Source organism: Balaenoptera musculus, chromosome 14 (genome assembly GCF_009873245.2).
Source record: "Balaenoptera musculus isolate JJ_BM4_2016_0621 chromosome 14, mBalMus1.pri.v3, whole genome shotgun sequence".
Lineage (NCBI taxonomy): Eukaryota > Metazoa > Chordata > Mammalia > Artiodactyla > Balaenopteridae > Balaenoptera > Balaenoptera musculus.
The window spans coordinates 63,060,408-63,073,320 of record NC_045798.1 but is presented as its reverse complement, the minus strand read 5'-3'; the positions used below and the strand labels follow the sequence as shown (position 1 = coordinate 63,073,320).

General features: G+C 39.6%; 1 protein-coding gene across 2 annotated transcripts in view; it reads left to right on the top strand.

The window, feature by feature from the left end:
- The window catches only part of LOXHD1 (lipoxygenase homology domains 1), a 222,126-nt gene that overhangs the window by 52,228 nt on the left and 156,985 nt on the right, over positions 1-12,913 (top strand). For both annotated transcript variants that reach the window (XM_036823221.1, XM_036823220.1), the window contains exons 7-8: positions 584-707; positions 3,084-3,334. In XM_036823221.1, the coding sequence (XP_036679116.1) occupies positions 584-707; positions 3,084-3,334 (375 nt within the window). The remainder of the gene's footprint in view (positions 1-583; positions 708-3,083; positions 3,335-12,913) is intronic.

Sequence of the window (12,913 nt, the reverse complement as noted above, 5' to 3'; positions counted from 1 at the left end):
GCTCTAAAAGACACATTTTTCTCAGCCTCGCCAACCTAGCTCACATGTGAGTCTCCGTGGGGGCTTCATGGATGCTCAGTTCTCCTAACTTCACTGTCAGTGGCTGACCTTTTCCAACCTGGTCACCAGATACTGGGATTCTGTGTGCCAGATTCAGGGCTTGTAGTTCCCTTTGTGTGAACTCTGCTTCTCAGCAAGAAGGTCAGAATCCCAACCTTCAGCAGGTGAGGAAGATGGTGATCTTGATGCTGTCTGTAAATCCAGGCTTCCAGTTCTAGCACCCCAATCTTACAGGGTACATCCTGCTAAGTTTCTTGCATAGCATTTTTTAAATGATCCTTAGCAGAGGAGGGAACAAGGCTCAGTAATTCAAGGAGTTAATTGTCAGTCATCCCTGTTTGACTCTCAGTGCTTTGCAAGGTTTTCCTGACAACAGGTGTGTCCTTGTGATAAGCTTTCCTTGGGCCACGAGGAAGATGAGAAAGTATACTTGGAGTTCACTCAAGTGATGGAGGAATGGATTCGGTCACCAGGTGTGACCTCAATGACACTTAACCTTCCTTCCCTCTCTTCTCCTTCCCAGATTGTCATTGAAGATATTGGGAACAAAAGAAAATATGATTTCCCTCTTAACCGCTGGCTGGCCTTGGATGAAGACGATGGCAAAATTCAGAGGGATATCTTAGTGGGCGGAGCTGACACCACAGGTAGAACGGAAGAAAGGGGAGGCCCAATTGGCTAATATTTCACTTTCTGCCTGAAGGTCAGTGTTCTCATCTGTGGGTCTGGAGGCCTACAATCAAGTGGGAAGCAACCATGTCTTTAGACAACATTCCTCCTGCCCCTGAAAGTGTTCTGTCCCCCCGGGCTGGAGTCTGGGGTTCTGCTGATACCAGAGGTGATGGGGAGGCGCCCCTGAGCAGACACTGACTTCCCAGGGCAAGAGAAGTTATCCACAGGATGGAGCCAGGATGTGAACTCCCGACACATGTGGATGTTTATGAGGATGTTGACCAACTCTTACCTCCTCCTAATATTGAGTGCTTCCTATATGGCAGACTGTCTCTAGGCACCTGACTCATGTCATCTCCTCTAATACTCACAACAACCCTATAGTATGGGAATGGTTACTGTTCCCATTTCATAGTAGAGGAAACTGAGTCACAAGTTAAGAGACCTGTTCAAGGTCACACAGCTGATAAGTGACAAATCCAGGATTTGGTCTGCCTCCTAAATCTCTACCCTGTGTGAGTTCCATGGAAAACCTGAAGCTCCCAGCATGGAAGTTCATAGATATTCCAGAATATCAACGTTGGTGAACACACACAGCTGAGAACGTGCTCTGGGACAGACCCTCCCATGGCTCCCACTGCACAGAGAATGAGTCCAAGTTCTGAGGTATAAGATAAAATTGCTCCACGATTGGGCTCCAATTGACCATTTCAGCAGCATCTTTCAACATCTTCTACTACCACTTCCACACACACACTCCCTCTCCCTCCCCCGATCTGCACATCTTTCACTCTTTCCCACACCTACCTCCTCTCCCTGCTCCCCCCACCTCACCCACGTGCCTTCCCTCTCCCCTCCCCTTAGCTGCTGGCCTTACTCTTTCTCTTCGGAATATGCTTTCTCCTCAGCCTGTGATGCCATTTCTCTTCTTTCTGCTTCTCAAATTCCTGCTTCCAGTCACTTCCTCTGACACTTTCCCTACCCCCTCTAGACAGAGTAATCTCTCCCTTCTCTTGCTCCAGACATTTTGGGAAGAACGTGATTGCTATTGTTTAGGAAACCAAATGCTCCTCTGCTCCAGTGCTTTTCAACCATGGCATTATGGCGCCTTGGCCTGGGTGAGGGGCGCCACATTGTCGGGTGTGTCACGACTTTGTATTCTATAGTTTGCAAATTATTTACTTAAAACATCCACTAGAGCAGATTTAATATGCCCCCTTTAACTGTGTTACTATTAGTTGCTTCCAGTGGTAGACGAGGAGAAATGACAGTGAGAGGCTGGAATTGCTGACAACCTAGGCTATGGCAGTATGTCTAGTGTGAGAACACCATCTGTCCATGTGTTGTGAAGTAAAGCTGGACACCCACTCTTTGAGGGCAGTGGCTATTCCTTTTTATCTTCATAGTCTCCCAAGGCCTGTCATAGAGTAAGCACTCAGTAAATGTTTGTTGAGCAAGGGAAGGTGCGAATGTATGAATGAATAATGTGTCCATGTAGTTGCATGTGCTATCTCCCAAAGATATTTTATTTCTCTGAGATCAGGGGATGGGGGTAGGATGAAAGGGAGGTGGGAGACTAACAAGGCTTAAAGTACCACTTGCCTTAGACTCTGGGACACTGTGAAAAAAGGCAGACCACACCTTAGCAGAATTTCCTATAGTTTCCTGTTCAAATGTTTGTCTTTGGTGTTTTCCTTTAGTCTGTCTCATCTCAGAGTTTAATCTCCTCTTGCTGGCTCTTCCCCAGAACTCCATGTCCTCACATTGCCTTCTGACTGACCAAAACCCCAAATGTCCCAACCCACAATGTCCTCTCCCTCCCTTAATCTTCCGCATCCCACCACCTCAGGTGTTAAAGGAGGACATTAGTGCCCTCTATTAAGAGTTATGTTTTTAAGTTATGTGCAAAAGAGCAAGCTCCATGAATCAGATAGTCCTGAATATAAATCTCTCTTAATCGAGTTGACTATTATAATTAAATGAGACATAAAAAATTCATCTGGCAGCTATTAATAATATGCACATGGTAATTAGCATTAATAATAAGTACTATTCTTAACCAACCCAAGCTCTTCCTTCTCTTTGTTAGTTTCCTGTAACGGGGGCTGGCAGCTTCCTGTAACCTGCAGTTTGTTCCTAAACTCAGATGCACTGAAACACCAACTCCAAAAAAGATAAAGTGAAGTGGAAAGGGGCACTGGATGTCATCTGGGGGAGGAGGACTTAGGGGATGGGGATGTACAGCAGAGGGAGGGCCTAGGGAGGTGTGGCCAGGTGGGGGAGAAGGTGGGTAGGATATTGTTGACAGCTTGCACTGAACCCTCTCCTTCCCCCTGTTGTTTCCATACCAGCCATCTCATATATTGTCACCGTCTTCACTGGGGATGTCCGGGGTGCTGGGACCAAATCCAAAATCTACCTGGTCATGTACGGGGCCAGAGGGAATAAGAACAGCGGGAAAATCTTCCTGGAGGGTGGTGTGTTTGACCGTGGCCGCACAGACATCTTCAACATCGAGCTGGCTGTCCTCCTCAGCCCATTGAGCCGGGTCTCCATTGGACATGGCAATGTGGGAGTCAATAGAGGCTGGTACTGTGAGAAGGTAAGGGAGGCCGGGGAGGACCCTGCCCTGATTCAACCCTTCTCTTTAACTTGCAAATACAAACTCTAATCTGAATCCTACTTCCTACTTCCTTTGCACCAGTTACAAAGTACATGAGAAATCCCTCTCACGGGGCCGTTTTTTTTTTTGTTTTTTTTTTTATTCAAACAGAAAGTCACAAAAATTATAATCATCCTCATCAGTTCACTCACTCCCATATAATTAGTTTTTTTTTCATCTTGATCTTTTGTTAGCACTTCTATGAATTCATCAGTTTTCCATTAGAGTTCAGAAAATGCTTATTCATTCAATTCAGCAGTATAGTCAGTTACCAGAAACCTGTACTTGTCAGAGTCTTTTCCATGAATTCCTTAAAGATGAAACCCTTTTATAGGAACATTTTTGCAAAAGCATCAGAGTACACCCAGAACTTTTGTCATTTGTCTGTAAATGACAAAAGACTTAAAAATGGCCACGGTTAAAGATTTGATGAAATTTCATAATAATGCAATTGACAAGGAAATTTAGTTATTTCTGAGATATACATTTTAAAGTAATAACTAGAATTATGACTTATAACATTATACCAGAACATATAAGATTTTTAGAAATTTCATGTAATGTCTGAAACATTTATATTAACATATTTCCATACAAATAACCCAAAGAAAGTTTAGTATTAGTTGCTTTTTTTGTTTGTTTGTTTGTTTTTTATACTGCAGGTTCTTATTAGTCATCAATTTTATACACATCAGTGTATACATGTCAATCCCAATCGCCCAATTCAGCACACCACCATCCCCATTCCACCGCAGTTTTCCCCCCTTGGTGTCCATATGTTTGTTCTCTACATCTGGGTCTCAACTCCTGCCCTGCAAACTGGTTCATCTGTACCATTTTTCTAGGTTCCACATACATGCGTTAATAAACGGTATTTGTTTTTCTTTCTGACTTAACTTCACTCTGTATGACAGTCTCTAGATCCATCCACGTCTCAACAAATGACTCAATTTCGTTCCTTTGTATGGCTGAGTAATATTCCATTGTATATATGTACCACAACTTCTTTATCCATTCATCTGTCGATGGGCATTTAGGTTGCTTCCATGACCTGGCTATTGTAAATAGTGCTGCAATGAACATTGGGGTGCACGTGTCTTTTTGAATTATGGTTTTCTCTGGGTATACGCCCAGTAGTGGGATTGCTGGATCATATGGTAATTCTATTTTTAGTTTTTTAAGGAACCTCCATACTGTTCTCCATAGTGGCTGTATCAATTTACATTCCCACCAACAGTGCAAGAGGGATCCCTTTTCTCCACACCCTCTCCAGCATTGGTTGTTTGTAGATTTTCTGATGATGCCCATTCTAACTGGTGTGAGGTGATACCTCATTGTAGTTTTGATTTGCATTTCTCTAATAATTAGTCATGTTGAGAAGCTTTTCATGTGCTTCTTGGCCATCTGTATGTCTTCTTTGGAGAAATGTCTATTTAGGTCTTCTGCCCATTTTTGGATTGGGTTGTTTGTTTCTTTAATATTGAGCTGCATGAGCTGTTTATATATTTTGGAGATTAATCCTTTGTCTGTTGATTCATTTGCGAATATTTTCTCCCATTCTGAGGGTTGTCTTTTCGTCTTGTTTATGGTTTCCTTTGCTGTGCCAAAGCTTTGAACTTTCATTAGGTCCCATTTGTTTATTTTTGTTTTTATTTCCATTACTCTAGGAGGTGGATCAAAAAAGATCTTGCTGTGATTTATGTCCAAGAGTGTTCTTCCTATGTTTTCCTCTAAGAGGTTTATAGTGTCTGGTCTTACATTGAGGTCTTGAATCCATTTTGAGTTTATTTTTGTGTATGGTGTTAGGGAGTGTTCTAATTTCATTCTTTTACATGTAGCTGTCCAGTTTTCCCAGCACCACTTATTGAAGAGACTGTCTTTTCTCCATTGTATATCTTTGCCTCCTTTCTCATAGATTAGTTGACCATAGGTGCGTGGGTTTATCTCCGGGCTTTCTATCTTGTTCCATTGATCTATGTTTCTGTTTCTGTGCCAATACCATATTGTCTTGATTACTGTAGCTTTATAGTATAGCCTGAAGTCAGGGAGTCTGATTCCTCCAGCTCCGTTTTTTTCCCTCAAGACTGCTTTGGCTATTTGGGGTCTTTTGTGTCTCCATACAAATTTTAAGATGATTTGTTCTAGTTCCATAGAAAATGCCATTGGTAATTTGATAGGGATTGCATTGAATCTGTAGATTGCTTTGGGTAGTATAGTCATTTTCACAATATTGATTCTTCCAATCCAAGAACATGGTATATCTCTCCATCTGTTGGTATCATCTTTAATTTCTTTCATCAGTGTCTTATAGTTTTCTGCATACAGGTTTTTGTTTTCCTAGGTAGGTTTATTCTAGGTATTTTATTCTTTTGGTTGCAATGGTAAATGGGAGTGTTTCCATAATTTCTCTTTCAGATTTTTCATCATTAGTATATAGGAATGCACGAGATTTCTGTGCATTAATTTTCTATCCTGCAACTTTACCAAATTCATTGATTAGCTCTAGTAGTTTTCTGGTGGCATTTTTAGGGTTCCCTACGTATAGTATCATGTCATCCGCAAACAGTGACAGTTTTACTTCTTCTTTTCCAATTTGTATTTCTTTTATTTCTTTTTCTTCTCTGATTGCCATGGCTAGGACTTCCAAAACTATGTTGAATAATAGTGGCGAGAGTGGACATCGTTGTCTCGTTCCTGATCTTAGAGGAAATGCTTTCAGTTTTTCACCATTGAGAATGATGTTTGCTGTGGGTTTGTCATATATGGCCTTTATTATGTTGAGGTAGGTTCCCTCTATGCCCACCTTCTTTAGAGTTTTTATCATAAATTGGTGTTAAATTATGTCAAAAGCTTTTTATGCATCTATTGAGATGATCATATGGTTTTTATTCTTCAGTTTGGTAATACGGTGTATCATATTGATTGATTTGTGTATATTGAAGATTCCTTGCATCTCTGGGATAAATCCCACTTGGTCATGGTGTATGATCCTTTTAATGTGTTGTTGGATTCTGTTTGCTAGTATTTTGTTGAGGATTTTTGCATCTATATTCATCAGTGATATTGGTCTGTACTTTTCTTTTTTTGTAGTATCTGTCTGGTTTTGCTATCAGGGTGACGGTGGCCTGATAGAATGAGTTTGGGAGTGTTCCTTCCTCTGTAATTTTTTGGAAGAATTTGAGAAGGATGGGTGTTAGCTCTTCTCTAAATGTTTGATAGAATTCTCCTGTGAAGCCATGTGGTCCTGGACTTTTGTTTGTTGGAAGATTTTTAATCACAGTTTCAATTTCATTACTTGTGATTGGTCTGTTCATATTTTCTGTTTCTTCCTGGTTCAGTCTTGGAAGGTTATACCTTTCTAAGAATTTGTCCATTTCTTCCAGATTGTCCATTTTATTCACATAGAGTTGCTTGTGGTATTCTCTTAGGATGCTTTGTATTTCTGCGGTGTCTGTTGTAACGTCTCCTTTTTCATTTCTAATTTTATTGATTTGAGTCCTCTCCCTCTTTTTCTTGATGAGTCTGGCTAATGGTTTATCAATTTTGTTTATCTTCCCAAAGAACCAGCTTCTAGTTTTATTGATCTTTGCTATTGTTTTCTTTGTTTCTATTTCATTTATTTCTGATCTGATCTTTATGATTTCTTTCCTTCTGCTAACTTTGGATTTTGTTTGTTCTTCTTTCTCTAGTTCCTTTAGGTGTAAGTTTAGATTGTTTACTTGAGATTTTTCTTGTTTCTTGAGGTAGGCTTGTATAGCTATAAACTGCCCTCTTAGAACTGCTTTTGCTGCATCCCATAGGTTTTGGATCGTCGTGTTTTCATTGTCATTTGTTCCTAGGTATTTTTTGATTTCCTCTTTGATTTCTTCAGTGATCTCTTGATTATTTAGTAACGTATTGTGTAGCCTCCATGTGTTTGTGATTTTTACATTTTTTCCCCTGTAATTCATTTCTAATCTCATAGCATTGTGGTCAGAAAAGATGCTTGATATGATTTCAATTTTCTTAAATTTACTGAGGCTTGATTTGTGACCCAAGATGTGATCTATCCTAGAGAATGTTCCATACACACTTGAAAGGAAAGTGTAATCTGCTGTTTTTGGTTGGAATGTCCTATAAATATCAATTAAATCTATCTGGTCTATTGTGTCATTTAAAGCTTGTGTTTCCTTATTTATTTTCATTTTGGATGATCTGTCCATTGGTGTAAGTGAGGTGTTAAAGTCCCCCACTATTATTGTGTTACTGTCGATTTCCTCTTTTAGAGCTGTTAGCAGTTGCCTTATGTATTGAGGTGCTCCTATGTTGGGTGCATATATATTTATAATTGTTATATCTTCTTCTTGGATTGATCCCTTGATCATTATGTAGTGTCCTTCCTTGTCTCTTGTACCGTTCTTTATTTTAAAGTCTATTTTATCTGATATGAGTATAGATACTCCAGCTTTCATTTGATTTCCATTTGCATGGAATATCTTTTTCCATCCCCTCACTTTCAGTCTGTATGTGTCCTTAGATCTGAAGTGGGTCTCTTGTAGACAGCATATATATGGGTGTTGTTTTTGTATCAATTTAGCAAGCCTGTGTCTTTTGGTTGGAGCATTTAATCCATTCACGTTTAAGGTAATTATCAATATATATGTTCCTATGACCATTTTCTTAATTGTTTTGGGTTTGGTTTTGTAGGTCCTTTTTTTCTCTTGTGTTTCCCAGTTAGAGAAGTTCCTTTAGCATTTGTTGTAGAGCTGGTTTGGTGGTGCTGAATTCTCTTAACTTTTGCTTGTCTGTAAAGCTTCTGATTTCTCCATTGAATCTGAATGGATCCTTGCCGGGTAGAGTAATCTTGGTTGTAGGTTCTTCCCTTTCATCACTTTAAGTATATCATGCCACTCCCTTCTGGCTTGTAGAGTTTCTGCTGAGAATCAGCTGTTAACCTTATGGGAGTTCCCTTGTATGTTATTTGTCATTTTTCCCTTGCTGCTTTCAATAATTTTTCTTTGTCTTTAATTTTTGCCAATTTGATTACTATGTGTATCGGCATGTTTCTCATTGGGTTTTTCCTGTATGGGACTCACTGCGCTTCCTGGACTTGGGTGACTATTTCCTTTCCCATGTTATGGAATTTTTCGAGTATAATCTCTTCAAATATTTTCTCGGGTCCTTTCTCTCTCTCTTCTCCTTCTGGGACCCCTATAATGTGAATGTTGTTGCATTTAATGTTGTCCCAGAGGTCTCTTAGGCTGTCTTCATTTCTTTTCATTCTTTTTTCTTTATTCTGTTCTGCAGCAGTGAATTCCACCATTCTGTCTTCCAGGTCACTTATCCGTTCTTCTGCCTCAGTTATTCTGCTATTGATTCCTTCTAGTGTAGTTTTCATTCCTTCTAGTGTAGTTTCCTTCTAGTGTAGTTGTTGTATTGTTCATCTCTGTTTGTTCTTTAATTCTTCTAGGTCTTTGTTAAACATTTCTTGCATCTTCTCGATCTTTGCCTCCATTGTTTTTCCGAGGTCCTGGATCATCTTCACTATCATTATTCTGAATTCTTTTTCTGGATGGTTGCCTATTTCCACTTCATTTAGTTGTTTTTCTGGCATTTTATCTTGTTCCTTCATCTGGTATATAGCCCTCTGCCTTTTCATCTTGTCTGTCTTTCTGTGAATGTGGTTTTAGTTCCACAGGCTGCAGGATTGTAGTTCTTGCTTCTGGTCTCTGCCCTCTGGTGGATGAGGCTATCTAAGAGGCTCGGTGGGAGGGACTGTTGGTGGGTAGAGCTGACTGTTGTTGTGGTGGGCAGAGCTCAGTAAAACTTTAATCCACTTGACTGTTGATGGGTGGGGCTGGATTCCCTCCCTGTTGGTTGTTTGGCCTGAGGCAACCCAACACTGGAGCCTACCTGGGCTCTTTGGTGGGGCTAATGACAGACTCTGGGAGGGCTCATGCTAAGGAGTACTTCCCAGAAGTTTTGCTGTCAGCGTCCTTGTCCCCATGGTGAGCCACAGCCTCCCCCGCCTCTGCAGGAGACCCTCCAACACTAGCAGGTAGGTCTGGTTCAGTCTCCCCTGGGGTCAATGCTCCTTTCCCTGGGTCCTTCACGGGGTCCTTTGGATTGTAACATGCCCATCTGTCTTGTCTTGCTGATGGTCAGGAATGGAGGCTGTTCTGTACTTGCAGCCAGCGGCCAAACACAGAGTAGGTTATCCAGAAGCACTCAGTTGATGGTTGTAGACTGTCCTGATTCCTGATATGGTGTTCTGCTTCAGGTTTTTTTTTTTTTTTTTTTTTTTACTTTTTTTTTTTTGGGGGGGGTTTATTTAATTTATTTATTTATTTATGGCTGTGTTGGGTCTTCGTTTCTGTGCGAGGGCTTCCTCTAGTTGTGGCAAGCGGGGGGGCCACTCTTCATCGTGGTGCGCGGGCCTCTCACTATCGCGGCCTCTCTTGTTGCGGAGCACAGGCTCCAGACGCGCAGGCTCAGTAGTTGTGGCTCACGGGCCCAGTTGCTCCGCGGCATGTGGGATCTTCCCAGACCAGGGCTCGAACCCGTGTCCCCTGAATTGGCAGGCAGATCCTCAACCACTGCGCCACCAGGGAAGCCCTGCTTCAGGTTTTAAATTGCTCAATCAACAAGTATTTTTAAATGCATGTTTGTATTGTGGAATATCTACACTTTAATCAATATACATAATAAAAGTAAGATATAGAGAATGATTCAAAAAAACAAATATCAATTTTTCCTACCACTCTACTTAAAAGAACATTTCCAATGCTTTTGAAACTCCTCTATGTCCTTCCCCAATCATATAATCCTCTCTCTCCCAAAGAGATATACTATTATGAATTTTGTCTATGTGTATATTGTTGGTAACTAGCAGTTTACACTCAACATTATGTTTTAGTGATTATCTGAATTGATAAAAGGAGCTATAGACCATCCATTTCCCATCCATTCCATTGCATGAATAAATTCCAATTTATTTGCCCATTCGTCTATTGATGGACATTTTGGGGTTGTTTCTTTTTTTTTTTTTTTTTGGTTATGAAAATGTGCTCTTTTTTTTTTTTCTTTTAACATCTTTATTAGAGTATAATTGCTTTACAATGGTGTGTTAGTTTCTGCTTTATAACAAAGTGAATCAGTTATACATATACATATGTCCCCATATCTCTTCCCTCTTGTGTCTCCCTCCCTCCCACCCTCCCTATCCCACCCATCTAGGTGGTCACAAAGCACCGAGCTGATCTCCCTGTGCTATGAGGCTGCTTCCCACTAGCTATCTATTTTATGCTTGGTAGTGTATATATGTGCATGCCACTCTCTCACTTCATCCCAGCTTTGGGGTTGTTTCTTGATTCTTGCTATTATAAACAATGCTTCCATGAAATTCTTGTACGTACATCTTTGTATAAATGTGCAGGATCTTCTCAGGATGGAAGTTCTAGGTCGTAAGGTAAGTGAATCTTTAGTTTCGCAGCTCAATTGTGTTTCCAAAGTATTCCAGTTTGTTTTCCAAAGTAGTTGCTCCATTTTATTCTCCTATCAGCCATGTATAAGAGACATCCTTGTCAACACTAGATATTGCTTGAATTTTAAATTTTCACCATTTTGGAGGTTGTAAACTGATCTTATTGTGGTTTTAATTTTTATTTTCATGATTACTACCTAAGTTGAAAATCTCTTCATTTCTTTTCTTTTTTTAATGAAAGCTTCTTTCTTTCTTTCTTTCTTTAATATTTATTTATTTTTGGCTGTGTTGGGTCTTCATTTCTGTGTGAGGGCTTTGTCTAGTTGCGGCAAGCAGGGGCCACTCTTCATCACGGTGCGCGGGCCTCTCACTATCGCGGCCTCTCTTGTTGCGGAGCACAGGCTCCAGACGCGCAGGCTCAGTAGTTGTGGCTCACGGGCCTAGTTGCTCCGTGGCATTTGGGATCTTCCCAGACCAGGGCTCAAACCCGTGTCCCCTGCATTGGCAGGCAGATTCTCAACCACTGTGCCACCAGGGAAGCCCTCTTCATTTCTTTATTGGCCATTCATGTTTCCTTTTATGTAAAATGCCTGTTTATATCTTTTGCTGATTTTTCTGTTGACTAATCTATTGCTGGATTTATTTTTAGGGGTCCTTTATTAAATCTGGATATTAATCCTTTGTTGATAGTGTATGTTCAAACATCTTCTCATAGTTTGTTTACAGTGTTCTTTGAGGGAGAGAAGATTTAATCTAAAAGTAATCTGTCTTATCTTTTCCTTTATGTTTAATGAATTTTGTATTTTTGAAAGAAATTTTTCTTCTCCTAAAGCTATAAAGACATTTTAATATATCTTCTTCCAAAATTTGTAAAGTTTGGTTTTCCAATTTATATATTTACACCTTTAATCTACCAGGAATTGATTTTTGTATGAGGTAGGGATCCAACTTTATCTTTTTCTAGGTAGATATCCAAATGTCCCAGCAACATTTATTGAGAGGCTTTTAAAACGTGAGTAAAGTTAAGAATCACCTGGAACTCTTTTTAAAAATAGAATCCTGGGATCAAACCCAAACCTACTGAGTCAGAATTTCCAGGTAATATGGATTTATAAGTGCTTTAGATAATTCTTGTCATTAAGGAAGTGTGGGAAGCACTGATTTACTAAATAATAATTCTCTCCCTACTGTTCTGAAAAGGCAACTGTTGTTCGTCAAATTCCCAAAACGTATGATTTGCCTCTGAGCTTTCTAGTCTGTTCCATTTATTGATTTAGTTTATTGCTGCACTAATGCATTACTCCCTATCTTCATTTTATACCTTTATACTAAGACTTGGTATCTGCTAGGGCAAATTTGCCCACTTTATTCTTCTTCCTCAGGTGTATGTTAACTTATTCATGAGCTTTTAACTTCCATAGAAATTTTACAATTTTCTTGCCAAGTTCCATGAAGAACTGTTGAACAGAATTCAACTGGATCTGTAGATCCATTTGGAAGAACTGACATCATTACTATATTAACTTTTCCTATTTATGAACATAGAATAATATCTCTTAAAATTTAGCTCTTTAATATTTTTCAATATAGTTTTATATTTTTCTTAATAAAGGTCTTGCATGTCTTTGTAGATATACTTGTAGAGACTTTACAACTTTTGTTGCTATTATAAATGGTATCTCTTTGAAAATTGTATATTCTATTTTTTTTTTTTTTTTTTTGCTGCTATAGACATAGAAGTACTTTTTGTACATTGAGTTTACATATAGCCATCTTGCCAAACTGTTAATAAGTCTGATCATGTCTACAGATTTTTGGGGGGGATAGTTTCTCTGTCCTCAGTCATATTGTTCGTGAATGATGACAGTTTGGTTTCCTTTTTTTTCAAAGCTTATATATATATTTTTGAATATTTGAATTTTATTTTATTTATTTTTTTACACAGCAGGTTCTTATTAGTTATCCATTTTATACATATTAGTGTATACATGTCAATCCCAATCTCCCAATTCATCCCACCAGCACCCCCACCCGCCACTTTCCCCCCTTGGTGTCCA